Genomic DNA, 21381 nt, shown 5'->3' on the forward strand with positions numbered 1-21381 from the left:
ACGCTCAAATTTTTAATCTGCCTCACTCCAGCAAATAAATATTTTATCAAATTTTGCCTTGCTAATAAAGTATTTTCTAACTTTCTGGAAATAAAAATTATCAATTCATTCGCATCTATTCCTTCATCCTAAATGTCGTCATATCTCTATAACAAACTCCATATAAAGACATCAACATCAGCAGCTGGCTCCCCGATGGCGTAGTGGTAAGTAACGTCTTCGTCTTTTAATCAAGGGGCTCGGGTTCGATACCGGACACAGTGGCACAGTGGTTCGGATCCCAGTTTTCACTGTAAGTCCAGTCCCGATTAGCCTTTCTGTGCATAAAGTGGACTTAATAGAACAATTCAAATTCTACAATCTGCTTTCCATTTACAAGGTAAGTTGAATTTTGTTTTGAACAATTGCCGCGCCACATACGAGATATCGAATATCTATTGCGTTGACAGTTTTTACAACTTTATTGAGCGGTGCCCTAAAAATATAACGTTTTAAATATTTAGACAGTACAAAAAAAAATCGAGTAGAAAAGATTAAATGGACACACAACTTTGCTCCGTCACTATTATCCGTAAAATTCCACTTCCAAGCTGCAAGGAAGTTGAATGTTTCGTCAGCATGTAGGCCAGCCATATGGTGGTCAACCACCCTGGAAGACAACGATAGAAGTTTGTTTATTCAAATCTTAAGCTCGCTTCTCCTCCTGCTCTAGATCGATCAGCAAGATATTTGGTCACGGAGTGGCCCATATATACGGGCAGCGCTCCTGGATTTTTGCTTGAGACGAGAATAGACGTTAAGCAGAGACTACAGTCGTTTCGTAGTTTCCTGGTCTAACACAAAAAACAAACGTGCATGGTAGCTATCGAGCTGTTGCATAGAAACAAGGACTTTTTTGCGTTTATTTACTTCAGGACGGGGAAAATATTGAGGTTTTCCGGCATGCACTTCATGTCTGGGACGTGACGCACGCTTTCAGTTTCTACCGGTGTGCTTTTTTCCCGAATTATATGCATAATGTTGTGTAATAAAGAAAAAAGGTAAAGCTGTTGTTAAAGAATCACTACATATCCTAAAATCACGATAAATTGTATTTCTTTTGACAAACTAACCAAGTAATGATAAAAATCAAGAGTCAATACACGATGCACGGTTGACTTTCAGAATAAGGTATAAATTGTTGGAATTTCAGCGTGTTTTTCAATTAGCTGTCAAATAATATTTCAAACATTACTGAACTCATGAACAGTATTGTTATTTTTAAGAATGGAAATTTATTTTATACAAAGTAAATATTGTGTTCCTAAGTGGAGGTTAATACTGCGTACTTAACAACACCGTGGAAAATACCTAGTTGGGGGAAAATCTCCCTCTCTGCACCCCTTTTAATTCGCACCCTGGTTTCAACAGTATTTTCAAACCACCCCAGCTGTGATCCACGATCTTATTTGTTTTTTAACTGCAAATGTAATTTAAACTAAAATTATATTTACTGAAAAAGAATAAAACTTAACTGGTACTTACAATTCCAATATAAGGCACATCACTTTCCCATTGTCAAAACCGTCGTAAAGTTGAATGAGCCTTGGATGCTGAAGGCATTTCATGATATCCACTTCTCGCTCAACGTTGCGACGATCTTCACGCCTGGGAGTCCCCACGAACTTCGCAGCAAGGGGAAGCCCCGTGTTCCTCTCTCTACATCTGTATACGGTGCCGAATTTACCCCTGTAATGAAAAATATTAATTGGAAACATTTTTCTCCAAATTAGGCTAATACTACCATGTAATAACATTAGATCTGAAAGAAAATGTCTTAAGTTTTCATATCACAGTTGCATCTGCGTGCACTTACAAAAATGATCTTTCACTGCTCTTAGATGGATCTTACGAATTACTTCGCATCAAGTTCGGATAAAGCAAGTAATGGGAGAAGGATCAAAGTTTGGTAAAGTCCGGAAACATACAGGTTCAGTGAAACTGACCTACTGCTTGAAATTCGACAAACCAATTTTCTACCAACGGGAATCGAACCTAAGAATCATCGTTCACATTACAAGGTAAGACAGGAAAAACATAAATAAAAAAAGTAGATTTATTACCTCTAGTGAAGGAGTATGCTTTATAGTAAAGAAAAAAAGACACTGGAGAAAGCCCGTAAACAGTCCATCTCCACCCGAATACCTTCATGGATATGCGCTTATGCCCTGGTACCTTAAAATTTATACCAAGGCGTCTGTTTAGAGTAAATGACAATGCTACCATACTAATGACTTAAGATAAATTAATTCGTTATTTTTCGTCCAAAACTGCCCCAATAAATGACTTCGCGATAGAATTTACGTGGAGGTAATTGAGAGGTAACAATGGCAATGCTAATTCTTTCTTAGCACAATGCAGTTAAGAATCAGCATTTGTGATTGTTCAGTGGAATTATGTGTGAGAATTTAGGACGAAAAATTTTCAAATGTATATGAGAGAGCATATTGTATAATTAGCAAACATGGTAAAAGATCGACCACGTAATGCTGTTTTGAGAACAATGAAGTGATTACGAAGAACCAAAAGTTTAACTTTCTACTTTTCAGAATAAGATTCACAAACTATTTACATGATCTCAAACTTAAAACTTCAGTTGTTTGAAGATTGTTTAATTGATGTAAAATATGTGTTCGCATACGATAGGAACCTACATAGACAGACAGACAGACAGACACACACACACACACACACACATATACATACATACATACATACATACACACACACACACACACACACACACACACACACACACACACACACACATACATACATACATACATACATACATACATATATATATGAAATGGAGCTGAATACGCAGGAGAATAAGAGGGAACCTACCCTTTGGCCATTGAGTTAGGAATAATATGACCCCCGAAGAGGATTTCCCCATTTAACCCAAAATCTTATTTTTATTTAATCGTGGAAAGGCTATGTCTGAGGCACCTAATATCAATGATACCAGTCAGTTACCAAACATTTCCCTCAAGTGATATTCAAAATTGGCCCCTAACCCAGCCATAGCCTAGATGATGATGATAATAATAATAATAATAATATTTTGGCCTTGACAAGGATGCTATATGTAATTTATATAATATCCCGATACTTCAGGGGCAGGCGGCTCCGTGATCGAGCGCATCAAGTGGTTCTACTTTCGATCTCTCACCGAAATTCCCGGGTTCGAGTCCCTGGCATGGCATGCGTGCTCTTTGCGACACTCCTTTTATCAATTTCATATAATCACTCATTTTCATTATCTCGATTATAAAAAGTGGCAGAAAAGCGATGTAAAGCAACGAAAATACAAACACAGATACGAAAGAAGTTACTGAAACCCCCTAATAATTAAATAATGCAATGTTTGTGTATAAATAATATTACTCACGCATAAAATCAAGATAATGCAATTATTAGAGAAACCCAATTTCTATTTCGTTTATTTAATATAACTTTTCTGTCAGTGAATATAACTGGCTTAAAATGAACATTGTCCGGCTACGTTTGCCAGCCACCTGAAATGATCCTTGGTTCAGCAGGCGTGATCGTTCTGCTTGTGGCATGCCTCGAGAACCCGTAGTGACCAATCCACGGCGGGAAAGCCATCAGACGATAATGTTGATTGCGAAGTCGCATTTTCGCGTGATTACCTCATGAACCAGTAGCCGAAAACGACAAATGGCGTTGCGTCAGGTTGTACCCTTGTTGGAGCCAAGCAGAAATAACAACTGACTGGCGGGCGGCCATTTTCACCTCACCGATGACCTATGGGATCTTGCGAGCGGGAGAAGCTCCACTGCAGATAGCTTCTGGCAAAAACTGCTTGGATGCCTGTTAAATGGCATAGTTATGGCTACCTCGAAGGGTCAACGTTTTTTCAGGTACGACGCAATCAACGTGCTAAAAGGTAAAGCGATGAAGTCCTAGACTAATAATTGAAAAGCTTTTTGTCGAAGTTTGTTTAAGTTCACTTATGCAAATATAAGTTAATCAGGACTAGACCTACAGTTTCAAATGCGATCCGAACCCCTGTGAAAAGTTCCTCCACCAGAGAACAAACCCGATGTCCCTTGATTACAAAGCGACACTGTTACACCAGCGGGAAGACCCGAACTAATAATGCGAATAAACTATAAGACCTAGAATAAAGTTTCTCCTAATTGTACAAAAAGTACAATCTATCTATTATATTATATCGCTAATCAATCTATGAATAGATGCTTCAAACAGATTGGCTTTGATAATTATATATTTTTCATTTATGTTGTTTTTCTACCACATTAGGATAATTACGACGATAACAATGAATAACGATAGATGAAATTAATGAAAGGAGACAAAGAACACCAATGTCAAGGTCAGGACTCCTACCCGGAGAGATTTCATAGTAAATGTCCATAGAAAATAAGTTCTCCAGTTGCATTTTCACACTATTTCATAAAATTAGTTTGTTATAAAATTTGATTAAGATTTGACACACAGGAGATGTATTATGTAGAAATTTCAGCAAAAATGCAGGTTCGCCAGGACTCCAACCCGGGTCCTCGCAGCGTAGAGATGTGTATTATTTAATTATTGAAATGTATACTACCCAAACAAGTTTTCTGTAAAACGAAATCTCATTGAATTTTATTACACGGAAATATACTGTTAAATGAAATTACTACATTGTATTCTGATCTCGAAAAGGAAATTGTGATACTTTCCCACTTCCCCGAAATTACTTACGTAACCATGGAAGCTATGCTTGGAATGAAAATATTTCGTGGCAAAGTTCCAAATAAGCCAACGAGCTGAAAACATTCTATGAAGTCCAGTTTCGCAATAAAGAGATGAAACAGAAAGGCATTTGAGGAACCACGCCAGAGCTATTTAGTTCGCGAGCGCTGGATGCGTACAGAATATCTCTAATCGCTCATTTGTATGTATGATATGGGATAAGGGACTAACATTTAGAACCTGTCCTTGCTTTCTTTCCGTATTGAATTTAAGTTGCTTATATTGATTTCAGTTCTAGGCAAAGTTTTAGCCCGTAAATCATGCGATTAGTCTGTAAGGATGAACTTAAAATTAAAATACACACACCACACTAACAGTTAACTGCATTAAGATTTATGAAATAGAGTTTATCCCGAGTTCCTACAAGCAGTGGCGCTGTGCCCAAATTTTTTGGAAGGTGGTAGCTCCCTCAACTTTCATTTGACAAACTTTTAATTTTCAGTTTCATTAAATTTTACGTGGGCCCAGAATAAGACCGAAGTTCAAAATAACTATAAAATTCTAAAAAATAAAAATTACTTTGCGAATAATTTTTTTTTATTGGAAACAGACATACATAGCTACACACACACGTGTTAATTATGTACGTATGTGTGTGTGTGTGGTTGAACTTTGTACCCCAAAATAAAATACGTTCCTGCACCACTGACTACAAGCGTGTCGAACATCAGGGAAATAAGTCATCTGTGTTACTCTTACGTCAAGGTGATCTTAGATGCAACAATTACTGTATTCTAAATGTGTCAAAGTGACTTCACTACTGATTAAATTAATCTTATTCTATGTTCACAATTCATTTTCTTGTTGATAAGTGTAAAGCCATATACAGGTATATTGATAAATAGGTGTAAATTGATTGGAAATTTAGATTTACATCACATCATAAGCTTACTGCAAGAAAAAATGTTTAAAGTCAGTTTTATGATCACATAGGCTAATCGGGACTATATCTACTACATATTTCAAGTGGGATTCGAATCTCCACCAGCGTTAGCTACTGTTATTGAGGGGGTTCAGAAAGATAACGTTCAATAAATTGTTGGCTAGTTAACATGGATTAAGAGCAATTTAATCCGAGGCCACGTCAATGGCGGCAAGACAAATATAGAAACTGGTAATCCACATCGAGTTATTAATGATAAATCCATTTAGATTTAGAAAATAATTTATTATATATAGAACTAAGCAACGAAATCCTATACAGAAACTCTGTAGCCTTCCAGTTTAGTGTTGCTAGTAGCTCACGGTGAACTATCAATTGCATTAGTGTGTCTCATACACCCAAATTAAAATAAATCTATGTATTGTCAAACACACACTTAAAAAAGAACAGCCACCAAAATGTGGTTGAAACTTAAATGGACATTACATTTTCAGGGAAGAACACGTGAAACACTGGTGTCACACATGTAATATTAGTTCTAAGCAAAATGTTTACTTAGTGTAAACAACTTTATTCGGTAACTAGAAATATTTCTATTTCGATTCTTTACGCCTCCTTTCTACTTCTTGGGTTTGAGGAAAATTATGAAGTGGGCCATGGAACAAATACGAGCGTCTTGCCTTGGACTCGAACATGGAACCTCGGCGATCATAGCACGTTACGATGACGCCCGGCACATGTAAATAGAAATATCTGAGCATGGTTTTCCCAGCATAGTGTTTTCCAATAATACTATCAAATATAATTTATTTTTGTTGACAAAGGAATCTTCACAAAGGACATGGAATGAAGACTGCAAGACTACCATGACTACCTGTCTACTTATAAGCAAAATTCCAATGTTGCTAAATGGTACAAATATGTACACACATCCAATGGTAATTTAACCAATTCATCAAGGTCATCATAATTCCTGGAAGATTATCATTGGTTCTTATCATACTCAGTATTGATTTTACTCTATTTCTCAAACACGTTTCGTTCAAAATGCTTCAACAAGAGATTACCACAAACCTGTTTTTATCAGCAATTCCTCAAACTTGCATGGAAAGCCAAAATATCTTAGATATTAGAGTAACTTATATTTGCTGGCTGCAGATCAAACTTGCTTGTCCTTGATCCGAAAACCTACATTTCATAAAAAACTGTCTACAGTTTTTCGTGTGTAAGCTGCAAACAAACGTCACCCTCCTCAGAGAAAAATACACAGCTTTCAAAAATAAGGGAACGCAGCCTCAATATGACATTGAAAACAGATTATGAGACGCAGTTTGCCCCGGATCCTCTGCATTTTCTGCAGGTGATACCATAATTAGGCACCGCTTCCTTTAATAGCGAAGGGCTTCGGATGTTGAACAGAGATAATTTGACAACCTGAGTCTCGGAGTAAGACAAACCATTCATCAGCTTCCTGGCAGAGACCACCGAGGAGTCCCGCTTTGGCACGCCTCCTGAGGGAGATATTTGTAGCATATCTTCATTCGAGAAATTTCCCCAGACTGCATCGACTAGAAGAAAGAATACCACGCTTCTTTGCCGAGTCTCGAGGAAGATAGAGCCGTGTCAGAGTTTAGGGCAGGCCCTACAGACATTCTTATTATTATATTTTAGGTGAATCGTTACGAAGAGATTTTTTAATTTTTTAAAAAAAATCTCTATATGTCGACTGTGAGTAAATAAACATTGCTTCATAGAGAATATGTTCATTTCGTGAAGTTCACCGCGAAAGAGGGACATTATATGCCTTTCCTTTGTCCATTATTTTTATAACTTTGTTTATTTATATTGTTCGGTTAATTGTAGCAGGGAATATGAAAAGAATGAGGCAATGAAATCTGTGGTCTGCACCAAGAGTAATATGCCAATATTCATCTATTGTAGCTTAGGAATATTACCGAAAAATTTTATTCACAATGAACCGTCACGTAGTTTCAACATTTATTTTCTGTGATAAGGTTCCATAATTATATACCTAGAATATAATATCTATGCACACCATTAACAATAGGAATTCACACAAGTGTTCTTGGGTTGCCAGCCGCGTTAAGACGGCCTTTATCTCCAACGTTTCGATAATACATTGGTCTCGTCATCATTGCTGACATCGTTAACAGCGTTTCCAGAAGGGTTGATGTAGTCGTACCTTCTGGCCCAATATTTCTAATAAAAACGTCGATTGTGTGATCAGAATATAGCATAGTCTGACGACTACGAAACCAAGGCATAATCCTCACTTTAGGTCATATCAACTCCTTTGCGAATGCCCCGAACACATCACTAAAAATTAATATACCATGTGTCTACACGAAACATATCGTGCCACCCCGATGGTCGAACACCCGAGTGGACGATTATGGATCACCACAGGATGTTCCGGATCTGTATTCATTCATATCCGTTGCAGTGGCGATTTTCCAAAAGTGGAAGAAAAAAACAATGCAAAAATATATATATGCGCATGTAATACAAATATATACACACAGAGAACATTCATCCAAACTCTCCTCTTCGCACACAAAACTAGAAAACAATTTTGGCGCTGGAACAAACTAGAAGATCTTGAGCAAACCTCACCGTTGGGATCTTAAAAGTTGTTAATGGGCCAAATCATGGCCGATGATACCTGACTAAATCTAAATCATAAATTCGAGTTTTCAGCCAATGGTAACGCGCATGCACTTTAACATACTTGCGCCAATGCTGCCACCTTCGCGCCCTCGTATCACCTCTCCCCTTCGCTCCGTGCTGCGGATATGCCAAGTTCAGATTCCCTCCCGAGACAACAGAGGCTTTCTTCACAAATTGGTGTCTGGAGGCTGCGATAATTTGTGGAGGAAAAAATCGTTGGCTTGGCTATTATTGCTGTTTTTACCTTGCTTCCAATTATATTTCCAAGGTTGCACTCAACGCTACGATTCTGTAACGAATTAATCCCCCTTTGCTGCCTGTCAAGACCACCGTTCTCATTTCTATGTAGTCATCAGTTAATAGCTATGCAGGTTGCACTTGTACTGTTGTTATTCTTTTTCCATTAGAGTGTTCGTCCTCTTAAGACGACGAAACCACGTACAGAGATGAATGCACCTGATGAACTTTATGAGACTCCTATACGTATTGCCATAATGAAATGAAAAGATACAATTTCTAACAAGTCTCGCTATGCGTAAAGAGACGATTCTGTTTCATGTGTCAATGGTAGAAACTGTATTTGATTTCTCGCTATTTAGTAGGTCTATGGCTCACAAATTTAAAAAAGGTATTTATTACCTTTATCATTCAGACAATGACATAATTTTATAAATTATTACAAGTCGTGTAGCATCTGCTGGTATTGTAAATGCTAAAACCGTGTGTTTGCACATAAAAAGCTAATTCTCACAATAGTCTTTGCTTAAGACACACACACACAACTCACTTAAATGAAACAAATCTTTATCTCAATACGTGATACTAAACAGACATGTTCACAGGGTGATATATTTAAAAAATATAAAAAAATATGGTTAACATCTATGAATGGAATATTACTATAGGAAAAAGAACGAGAACTTTCCCTCTTAAAACATGCAATATGGGTTAAACATATTGGCTTATTTGAAAGATTAAAGAAATTAACATTTCAATACAAAGAACTTTCATTCCTTCCTTATAAGGGAAGCTTTCGGTTTACATTGACACCGTGAAAACTTGTTGGCCTGGAAACGACATTATTGCATATTCTGCCGTTTTCATATTTTATCACTGCATTCGAAACTAATACGATTATAGACTTACCTTCCAATTTCTGTCTGCAGTTCATAAAATTCAGTCACGTCCACATTTCTCTTAAGGACCACATCCCGATAGGGGAAACTTGGGTCCACTTCTGCAAAAAAAGAGATCAACAAACTTCAAAACCAAGAGCAATCGTTGTGCAATAGCAAATAATATTAAAGGAAAGTCATTACCTCCTTACCATGCACACGAAATTGTGTACTTTCAATTCCCAACAAATATCTTACAATACGTTTCGACAACTTCTCACTTGACTTCCTTGCTATCAACTTCTATTTTAGGAATACCTATAGGATTCGAAGTCAGAACCGATCACTAATCCAATAGTAATTACTACTGATGTTCAATTTTATGCTACCTTATGGAATTGTGAAGATAATTATTTGCAGTCCTCAAAATGGACGGGAGCGACCGGAACGGAATTCCGGTTCATGGAAGTCCGGAACCTTCTAGTTCAGTCTCGTCAGAAGTGGCAACTAACCGTTCCGGTTAGTTTATTTAATTATTTTTTAGTTGTTTTTTTTTTAACCTAGGTTGGAAAAAACTATGGAGCGCTGGAACTGCAACAAGCATACCATCTGCAGTATTTTCTTTTTCTTGAATTTCACTTTTTCAGTGCTTTTCTGATGTCCTTTCTTCTTTGACCCTAATAACCCAACTGTAAAAATTCATGTCAGCCAAACAAAAACCCAATCCAACAATATTGAAATATCTTTCACTTGCACAAATTGATTTTTTAAATTAGTATTTTCAACACAAAGTATTGACGATATGTACATTTAATTCCAATTTTTTCCCCCTTTTGAGCGAGCTGACTACCAGTCACGATTTTCGTCTGTTTAAATTGTAAAGAAAAGAAAATTGCAGAAGCCTCTTGGCCAGTGTATGATGCATTATTTTACGTTTATGTAGTATTTTAATATTAACTATTATTAATGTTAATGTAGCACGTCATTTCACTAGCCGTTAATCTCGTCGCTGTAGTAATCAGTGACAAAAAAAAAGAAACATCATGTTAACGTCCAGTTTCGTGAAAATTTCCATTTCGTGTCCTGTTTTTTGCATGTATCAAGATACTACGATCTTCTTAAAACTCAACTCTTCACCAATCACAACGTCAAATAATCACTTACGTCAAAAGGAATAGAATGATAGAAAATTGAAAACAATGAATCGCAAAAGAAAATAAATCTGTGCACAAATAAAGTGAAATATTAGGTATACATGCATCACTGGCTGGCATATTTAATCAGAATCATTCAATGAATGATTCACATGCTTTCAAGCTTTTTATTAACAATAAACACTTTTACTACAAGTTCTGTTCTTGATAAAGCTCTCTGCTCATTTTCGACCTGCTTTGGTCGCCGCACGGTGACCTGGCCGCCCAGTGCGCGGGAGGCCTTATATTGACCTTGCACAAGTCGTTCCCGCAGTAACTTATTTTGAGCTCTACAGAGACGCTACGAGCTACTGGTCAAGCAGTTGCCAACATCGTTGGTTCATGTGTCACTTGAAGTCCGCCCTTAATTGACAAAATGCCAAGAGGAGCAGCGTGCGAATTCATTTTATTGCTTAAACTTTCTTGTATAAACAGGAAATGCATATATTTGCACGAGTACTCTCTCAAGGGTATTATTATTATAAATATACATTAAACCCTGGTCGTATTTAAACAAGGAGTTTAGGGTACAAATCCCACCGCACGAAACTTCTAACACATTAAATTAATGCAAGTTCAGAAACCAAAATCTGTAACTCCTATTCAAAGCTTATGAAAATACAACGGAAAGACAATACCGAGAGAGCTCCGAGCCAGAATTTTCAAATGTTTGGAAACTTGAAACTTGTTCGAAACTGATTTTATTCTTGGAATCGCAGCCCATTAGTGACCTCTCCAATTACATTTCTGCCGTCCTCTGTCCAGTATTGTCCCCGGATCAAATTGAAAATTCCCTTATGATTTGCCCACAATTTCCTGCCTTGAAATTCTCTGTGCTGCTAGATAAGACAACCCTGGACCTCTGGCTTCGTAGCGCGTTACGCTAACCACCAACCTCAGTCTCTCCTCAAGCAGTTGGCATAGTATACACCTAGGTGGATTTAACCTATATTCGGTCCCATAAAACACATGCTTGTATAATGTGCAGTGACTGTATATAATGTCAATTAGAGGAAATGGTGAAAACCTCTTCCGAAAGTTTCATGCCTGTGCTTATTTCCTCAGACTAAATCCCTTTCCCCAAACATTCACTGCCCCACTTCGGTCAATATTTGTATCATTATTCACGAAATGTTATTGTATTTTTCATAACATTTATTAACCATTTCTTGTTCTACACGAATTTTAACAAATTTATCGAAATGTTCTATATAAAAGAATTACAGACATCTTGTACAAAGATTTAAAATATGGTAATGAGAAAATGAGAGAAATCTTGCAACGATATTGAAAATTATAGATTATAATTACCAAAAATTAACACCTCATTAACAATGATAACTACTTAAGTAACTTAACAACATATGCATACATGCAAGAGCAACACAGTTTCACAAAACCATGATGAAACGCGGCCGGTAAAATAAGTAGGAGCGGGAGAGACTGAAAACTTGCCTGTCCTCAACCTACGGCGACGTAATCAATTTGTGTGAACTATTCAGCTAATGAAGGTTTTATACTAATCCTGTGATTCACTTTCTACTTTTATAGTGATTAACATTTTCTGTTCGCGACGATCAATGCTCTATAGTTTCTCGTTGTAAAATATTTTACGTAGAGATTATTTTGAAAAGTAGCAATAAAACTGGGGCACTATCTCTTTGCACCCCGCCCCCTCCCAATCCCCGCACCACGGGAGGTTATTTACTAGCTTGTGTTCGGTCCTTGGTTAGATTCTCCGTAAGAGATACAAAATCTCAATATTGATCCAGCATCGCGAGGGCAATTGAAAGAAATAGTAGCGCATTCTGCTGGTCTACAAATCCAGGAAAAGCGGCAACGAGACTCGATACGTCACGCAAAGAAAAAAAGCTTGGTTTCCAAAGGGTTGTTGCGTCACGGAGTTCCCTTCAGCCGTCGCCTTAATGCCACTTTTGACTAGTCGCGACAGTAACGTAAGGGTTAATGGCGATTGGATGAAATGGATCTATCAGAAATATACATGCACAAGACACAAAACACAAACCTCTCAGAGGATTATACTGACTGTGAGCCCAGGAGCCAAACAAACTTTGTTACAACTCATAAGTGCTGGAATGGGACAATAAAAAAATAAGAACAGGATAAAGGCGATTGTATCACCAAAACAATTTTACGAGAGGAGGATTAACGAAACTATTTCCGCTTTAAAATTCAACACGCCCTCTTGGTCGTTTACGATTAACAACATCTCGCGTACTGTTCACAACCATCCGGTGAAGTTCCCTCAAAACATTACAACTGACCGTACAATTTATTGACCACTATCCACACGGAACCCTCCCCTTTGGACTTTCCTGAAGAGAATGGTGCATTATAATTAATTCTCTTAGTTTTTCTATTCACTGTTTCACTTACCCCCGTGGCGGAGTAGTTAGCACATCGCGCTACGACGCCAGGGGTCCCGGGTTCGAATCCTGGCCTGGGCATGGATGTTTGCGAGTGTCCATTCATCAATTTCATCATATCATCACTCATCCCCATCTTCGCAATTAGCCAAAACTGACACAAAAGTGAAGTAAAATAAAACATATCATTCAATCTTCACTTTTTCATTTAAATTTCTGGGCGAGCCTGTTATTTTAATGCATGCTTGCCCAGTCTTGAATTACATTACCCCCGTCCGCCACAACTTTGACCCCAGATGCAGAGACCTCACGGGGGAAAATGCTTAGAAAGATATAATACAGTGGCGGAGCGTGACCTTTCCAACAGTGTAAGCCTGCCATGACGAAGGCTATTTCCCGTTGTGCTTATTTTTAGGCTGACATGGTTAGTGATTTATCCACACACATCGACCCCCGCCCCCCCCAATTTTTCAGAACACTTCCCTGGAATTTTTCACCAAATTAAAAATTCTGGATATCTGATAATTAAGTCAGTGTTATTCCTGTCACAATGAGTAACGTAACGATAAAAAATATGCAAAGTTAGATAAAATTAATAATAATAATAATAAACAAACGAAAACAGAAGGAAACAGAAAAGTACTGAATACTTTTTACAACCGCATAACCAAGTATCAGCTCCGTATCATTAATCGCAAAATCGGCGCACTTTATTTTTCGTTTCTGTTACTATGTCTGCTAGAGAAGGAAGGGGTGGGCCTACCTACGTCCACAAGTTTCTTCTTGACAGCAAAATCCTTGCTGGACAACGGCGTCTTCAACAAGTTTTCCACCCCACCGCACAATCACACTCATTTTATTCCATAATGCACTTCACTACTGTATCACACCACAGCACAGGGACGACAGTCCGCTTTTCAATAGATGGAATTCGCAAAAGCAATATCTCGAGACTTTAACAAACACACAGCAAGAAGGGGAAAACAAAAAGAAACCAGATCCAAAATCGGTCACTGCTCAAAGCAGTGATCTTTCGGACTGTGAGGGGAATATCCCTTTCGGATATAAATAAATTCCCTCTCTTGCCTTAAAATTCCCTATATTTAGTAAAAAAAAAAATCAATATTAATTATAAAGGAAATGCTCACTAATTGTAGGGACATATCCAGAAATTTCTATCAAAGGACATGTAAGTGCTTTCTTAGGATAATGTAAAAGCAAATTTAGCACCTAAAAAATCACAAACAGGCTTTTCGTACGTTGTTCGAAGAGTGTTTGAATCACGGACTATGTAATTAATAATATTTGGTTCACATTTGACATGAGATTTGTAAAATTGGTTCAATCTTCAGTTTTCATTAACATTTATTTATTTATTTACTTATTTATTTCACTTTTTAGCTCAATCATTACCAGCTGAGTTCATACATAAACGGAAAACAGAGTCTTAATATGTCTAATGTTTATGCTCTCCTACAAGCGAAAAACAGAAACAACAAGAATTTAGCACATCAATGTGTATCTAGTTTTTACGTATCCCGCTCATTTCTAGGTTTCTCCTTTTTCCCCTTCCTGTTAGTTTCTTGCTTCAGAATTCCCTGTTCCTGGAAAAAAAAACCTCCTTGAAGCACCACCGGCTCAAATTTCCTTTGCCGTCAACCATTCATACCCGACAACGCTGGAGCCCTCCTCTTGCAGGACCTGTGTCTCGCTGCCGCGTATTCAGTGAAGCCAACCCAAGCATAATGGTGCTAAACCTCGCAGAAGTTTAAAAAGTCGTTTGTAAGTTGGAGATATAAATAAAACAACAGGGCCGCTTTTCGTTGTGGTTGAATTTTCTCAAACTTTTCACGTAACGTGGAACCCATGTCGTTGGTTGAACCATTCAAATTTATATTTGTTTTTGTTATAAATTAATATTTATAATATGAAAATCCCAGAACAATTTAGTAGTATGTAGCATAATTTCGGAGTTTAAACGACACCATGGATGTCCAGAAGGGGCAAGGGGAGGAGGCACTTCCTGAAAAATGAATGTCAACCATTTTCACACATATAATTTCATTTCAGTCACATCAAATTGTTAATTATTGTAAGGGCGTTGCAGAAAAATGTTAACTTCAAATTGAATTAGTATATTTTGAGAAGGGAAATATACCTAGTTTACCCCAACCCCTGAAAAAATACTTTGCTTAATCCTCCCTGGTGGAAAGAAATACTGCGGACGTCCATGAACAACACTTTTTCTAAACATGAGGTTTGCAACGCTGCTGTAAGCCTCTGCCCGTAGGTTTACACACCTAGGGTTTCGACGCGCTCTTCTCCCTATATTCCCTGTTCTTCTCCTTCCAGATAGGCACTGCTCCTTCGCGGTCAGAAATTTGTAAGGCAACATTCAGACGGCTTACAACTTTCCCCAAGCAAAAGGCGGGAGTTCTCATGTGCCATCTGGTGTGAAGTGTTGCAATCTAACAAACAGGATCTCGAAGACTGGTATCAGGCCGAGATGAACTTTGAAGTTTTTACGAATTTTGCCATATAATTACATACATTTTACTAGAATTAATAAAGTGTAAGCCCGGCTTACATGGACGCTCCGCGCCTGATATAATATAAGCTACAAAACTAACCATCTTACGTAACTTGACCTAAAAGTTATGATTGAAATTCTATATTAGGGGTGCGCACGGTGATTTTAGACCAGGTCCTCTCCACATGTAAATCCGAGCCTGATGCAACGTTAGGAAACTTTTGTTGTCCATACTTACACCTTAATTGAACAAAGAGTTTGCCTCCCTTAAAAGCAAAATGGTTTTGGATTAAAATGTCAATTTCTTGATTTGATTTGAACAATTGTCACAATCAAATGAACTGATTGTGACAATTTTTATTGGAATAAAAGTTACGTTATCGGAGGGGTATATCATCTAAGAAACGAAAAGTTAAAATATACAAAACAGTAATTTTGCCTGTAGTATTATGTGGATGTAAAACTTGGTCCCTTACATTAAAAGAGTAACATAAATTAAGAGTATTTGAAAATAAAATCTTAGAAAAATATTTGAACCTAAAAAAGATGAGGAGACAGGTGAGTGGAGAAGGTTACATAATTTAGAACTGCATAATTTGTATTCATGTCCGGATATTATTAGAATAATTAAATCAAGCAGACTTAGGTGGGCAGACCATGTGGCACGAATGGTAGAGGAAAGAAGAGTTTACAGGATTCTTGTTGGGAACCCTGATGGTAAGAGTCCTGTAAGAAGGCCAAGACAAAGATGGAGGAATAACTTTGAGATGGACCTAAAGGAAATCGGTAAGGATGGACAAGATTGGACTGATCTTGCCCAGGATAGGGACAGATGGATGGCTAGTGTTGCAGCAGCCATAAACCTTCGGGTTTAAGAAGGCTAGAGAGTTAGTTATCGGAGGCGAATTAAAAGTAAAGACGTACAAAAAGCAGTTACTTACCCCCAATGGGATCAGATTCATCCACACGTATCATTTCTGTCACCTGCAATGTAATTTAAAACCGTATTAAAATTTATAAATGTTATGCTCTTATAATAGGAAATCGTGCCACAAATTATGCCTGATTGCCATTATTAGCCAGTAAGTTAAAAATTCATCTGCGTAATCTAAATTTTTAGTTACTAATAGGTGCAAATTGACAAAGGTTGATTCCCCAACCCCAATGGCGTTGAAATTTTTACAAGAAAAAGTGACGAATGAAAAAATAGCACTGACTACTAAAAAGTATTTTGATACCGCGAGAACTAGTTTACTCTGTTAATGAACAATTGAACAGTTTGAGATTTATCTGAATGAACTATTTTCTCTGATCACTTGGTAATGGTTGGTCAATATCTTCATACAGAATCACTTCCTGCATCCCTGATACAGTGGGATGCTTAAATATTACCAGGTAAATTGTCCATCACTTTTCATTCATTTCTTCCCATATTCTACCTGTTTTTAAGGAACGCAATTTTACTGATACTGGCTGCGGATATTTTCACTGCTTCGTTGATTTGTATCATTTCTCGAACCTCGCATTGCGTTAAACACAGTGAATAAACGTGCCGGTGGACAATTTGGTCGGTAATAACTTTGCATACTGTCTGTGTTAACTTATACTTAAGGTGGCCAACCTCGCCTCCTCCTGGTGAAAATACTCGCCAGAAAACCTTCAGATCAAGTATTGTCTGTCACCTTATACTATTTTAAATACCAGATGTAGTAGATGTATAAAATTAATTACAATTGTGTGAAGTAAGTAGTGGAAACAGAAACAGGTATTAATACATTTGTGTTAGAAATTAACTTCAGAATCAACCTTGACAGTTTTGAGATGTTTAACTGGAGCGGAGAGTTACGCTTGTTAAAAAAAATGTCACTGTAAACACCACTCCTAATTGACTGTTTAAAATTACAATAAACAAATATTAATATTGTTAATAAACAACACATTTCAATTCAGTTTATATTTGTGTTTAATTTTTTAAACTTTTTTGTGTTGATAATTTATTTCTATATATTTTGTCGAATAAAATAAGCACATCACACATTCGCTATTTGTACAATTTCTTTATATGTTGGAATGAGAATGAATGTCACTGATTGGTCGCCCCTGATATTATTGTGCCTAAGATCTTCATGGTACATGCGATTCTTTTTAACTTGAAGTCTTGGAAGTTTTCACGTTTCCTCATATTCAAATATTTTTTTTAGTCCACTGGGAAATATGTCTCCATCGATTCCCTGGGTACGCCACTGGTGATAGGTGTTCCAATTTTTACTAATCTTTAGAACCGCAGTTTTGACGTCACAGTACACCCGACCTTATGCTCGGTTGACTGCAAGCGCCACAATAAGAATCTTTCGCAACCGAAAGGCAAGAAATCGGTCGCCATTCAGAAATACTTGAGAACGTTGCCAACGCCTTGACCTGTTATGTATGGAATCGGAGTCGACGGCCGAAGGATCTGCGCTTCTTGGTTTTTCAGCCGCCACACACACAGCCCGCGCAGATAACTTCACAGAAAGCGACGGCTTCGTCTGATGGAGGCTCGTATATCATCCGCCAAGTAGGTCGTTACCAACAGCGGTAACTAAACGCTCGAGACGAGAGAAGATGCATTCCGATAGGCTGTTGAGCAAGTGATTCTCAGTGTAACCACATGGCTAAGACCCTGTGTAATGCGTTCCAGTTCTTTGTTTCTTCTTTCCAAAATGTATCTTTGAACACCGATCCCTTACCAGAGACATCTGTAACATCTAAACTGAACCACACTTTGTTGTACAACATTCCTATGAGAGCCAAGGTCTACCAAGCGGTTTCCCACTGAGTGACACGTTGTCAGTCATCTGGTTTTCGAGATCTGAATCCGCTACTCCTTTTCCAGTAGCTTCCAACTTGTCCTGATGATGCTGGGTGAACACCGATTTCAGTTCCTACATGGGATCGAACCAGGTGCCGCTTACACCAAAGGCAAGAGCGTTAACAATTTGGCTACGCAGGAGCTCACATCTGTAGCATTGGGATGCGAATTCGAGGGGATGTTGGGATCCTCTTTATACACCTATGTATCACTTAACAAATAATATAAAGTTTTCTCCTTGCGTATTGATAATATTGACTGATTATTAAAATTAACTTGGGTTGAGGCTATTTGCACCCTTAACTTCGTAACGAGAGCGACTCCAACTTGCAATCGGAGATGCCGGGGTATCTCTTGCCTGTCGATCAGCTGAGTAGATCGATGATGACCCAGACGCCTCTAACTCTTGACAAAGACGTCTCTCATAATTCAAACCAAAAGTCATAACTAAATTAAACTTAAAGTTCCGCAAACTTGCATTTGTACTACACTGCACATTTCCGTGGCGGAGTGGTTAGCACATCGCGTTACGACGCCAGGGTTCCCGGTTTCGAATCCCGTCCTGGGCACGGGTGTGCTTTGTGAGTGTCCGTTCATCAATTTCATCACATCACCACTCATCCACGCTAAAAACATTTCATTACCCCCTTCCTTCCTTTTCACCTCTTCAATGAGATTGTCCAGTTAGGTGTCGCATAGGTAGATGCCGTACACATAGGTGTTCTTTCACATTGTTAAACAGCCAGGAAGCATGCCATACACAAGCCAGCCTAGAGCTGGATTGGTGTTTGTCTCGCAGATGGTCTGACCCCACATCGCGGCGTGATACATCCGAGTTGGGGACCGCATCTTGTCTTCTCGTAAGTCCCTTAACAAAAACGAATTTGGGCCAACAATTAACAAATATCTTGACCATCACGAATTTTTTGGAGATGATCACTTTATGAAGAAAACAATGTAAAAGCTGAGGCCGAATAAGGACATTCAGCACTCTGGACAAGCCAGGACAACACACATTGCCACAGAGGGTTAAATTGGATGTAGGACCACGAACCAGGCCCTCATCTTGCAAGAATGCAGTACCACTCCAGCAAGTACGACATGCAAGGGAAGTAAATGACAATTGAGTAAAATCCGCGTTGGAACAGCTATGTATGGGTGTGTGTGGGGGGTATGTATCATTATTTTATTATTATTATTATTATTATTAAAAAAAAAGATTCCAATGCCGAGACTGTTGCAGGGGTTAGGGAGCGTAATTTAAAAACAAGCAAGCAGTAAGCTAAATAACATTTAATATCTGTGAAACTAATTGTTTCTTCGTATCCAACATCTTTTATTTTAGTATGGACCAGGCTGTAAGGTCATGTTCGTAAAGGTCATAAGCCGGCCCCCGTGGCGGAGTGGTTAGCACATCGCGCTACGACGCCAGGGGTCCCGAATCCCGCTCTGGGCATGGACATTTGTGAGTGTCCATTCATCAATTTCAGTACTCGTCCCCGTCTTTGCAAATTAGCCAAAAGTGGCACAAAGCGAAGTAAAATCAATCAATAGTGAAGGTCATTATATTTTAGTAATTACAAGGAAATGGCCGCGGTGGCTCAGTCGGTAACGCGTCTGACTACCATGCTAAAGGTCCCGGGTTCGATCCCCGGCCGGTTCAAATCCGGGAACTTTTCTAACGGTGGAAGCGGCCCCGGCGCCTATCCAGCGTCGAATAACATGGGTACCTGGGGGAAACCCTGGGGGGTAAAGGCGGTCAGGGGCGTGATGCTGATCACATCACCCCCACTCACGACCGGATCAAGAAAGTGTGGGGCGTTACCCCCACACCCCCTATACGCCTTCATGGCGTTGTGCTATGCACAGGGGAACACTTTACTTTTTTTTTTTTAATTACAAGGAAAATTTTCATTTTATATATTCAAGAAAAATAAATTTGACCCCGTCACCTTGACACTACGCCAGAACTTCAGGGTTAAAAACTGTAATAATACTGCCTAGTATTGGTAATAGGTCCTCCTCCATGGCTGTGCAGTCTAAGGCGCTGTGCTTTGAACTCAGACTGCGGAACGGTTCGAGTCCGCCTGGGTTCAGTCTCGGGGTTCTCGGCCTGTGTATAGGACCGGTGGCAACCCACCATCGTGAGGAAATTGGGGAGCTACGAGTGAGAAGCGTAACCCGGTCTCGGAAATCTCATATAACGGCTGGGGGTTCGACGTGCTGACCCCACGTCACCCCATTATCGGTTGAAGATCTCCACACCTCTAGGTAGGATCAGGGCCACCGTTAGGGGTGTGCGACGCGTGCCACCGCACAGGGCCTCGTGGTTTGAGGAGCCTCGCGCTTCCGTAATATTTATATAATATTATTGAAGATTTTATTCGCATTCATTTCTTGTGCAAACGTGATCGCTTTAGAACAGAAGAAAGAAAAGAAAGGAAATTATTTCATCGATAGAAATCGATTTAAATAAGCTTACGGGGTGTAGAAAAAAGGAAACACAATTCTCAAACGCGGGCTGCAAGGTGCAAGGCTGCTGTGTCCTATGGAACGCAGTTGGATTTCTTGTTTGTGACCACAACCCTCGACGGATTTCCTGCCATATACTATTGCCCAAGAGAGTACAAGAACTATAACGTGATTCTTTGTGCTGCGCTGCGACATTTACGGTGCATATGTTTGGGCTCCCGCGTTTGGGTTTTACGATCTGGTAAATCGAGAGAAGATGAAAAGAAGAGGATTGACCATGACAGGGAAACTTGTCCTGGGTCGATATTCCGCAGCTGAAATCGAAATAAAGATCTGGAGATACTTTTACTTTTATTCCTCAAAACCCCTCCTAGGAGAAGGGACGTTTACCTGCCTAAAAGAGACCTGTTTGTAAATCTGCACTTTAATAATCCAGAA

At 38.7% G+C, this 21381-nt stretch overlaps 1 protein-coding gene across 1 annotated transcript in view; it reads right to left on the bottom strand.

Moving 5' to 3' along the window:
- Window positions 1-21381, bottom strand: part of LOC146004958 (uncharacterized) — a 70688-nt gene that overhangs the window by 22263 nt on the left and 27044 nt on the right. Inside the window, exons 2-4 of the mRNA XM_083144035.1 lie at window positions 16562-16604; window positions 9542-9632; window positions 1525-1728 (exon numbers count right to left, since the gene is read on the bottom strand). Coding sequence (XP_083000161.1) covers window positions 1525-1728; window positions 9542-9632; window positions 16562-16595 — 329 coding nt within the window. The 5' untranslated portion in view covers window positions 16596-16604. The remainder of the gene's footprint in view (window positions 1-1524; window positions 1729-9541; window positions 9633-16561; window positions 16605-21381) is intronic.

This window comes from Lepisma saccharinum, chromosome 1, assembly GCF_977018435.1.
Source record: "Lepisma saccharinum chromosome 1, izLepSacc3.1, whole genome shotgun sequence".
NCBI classification, from domain to species: Eukaryota; Metazoa; Arthropoda; class Insecta; order Zygentoma; family Lepismatidae; genus Lepisma; species Lepisma saccharinum.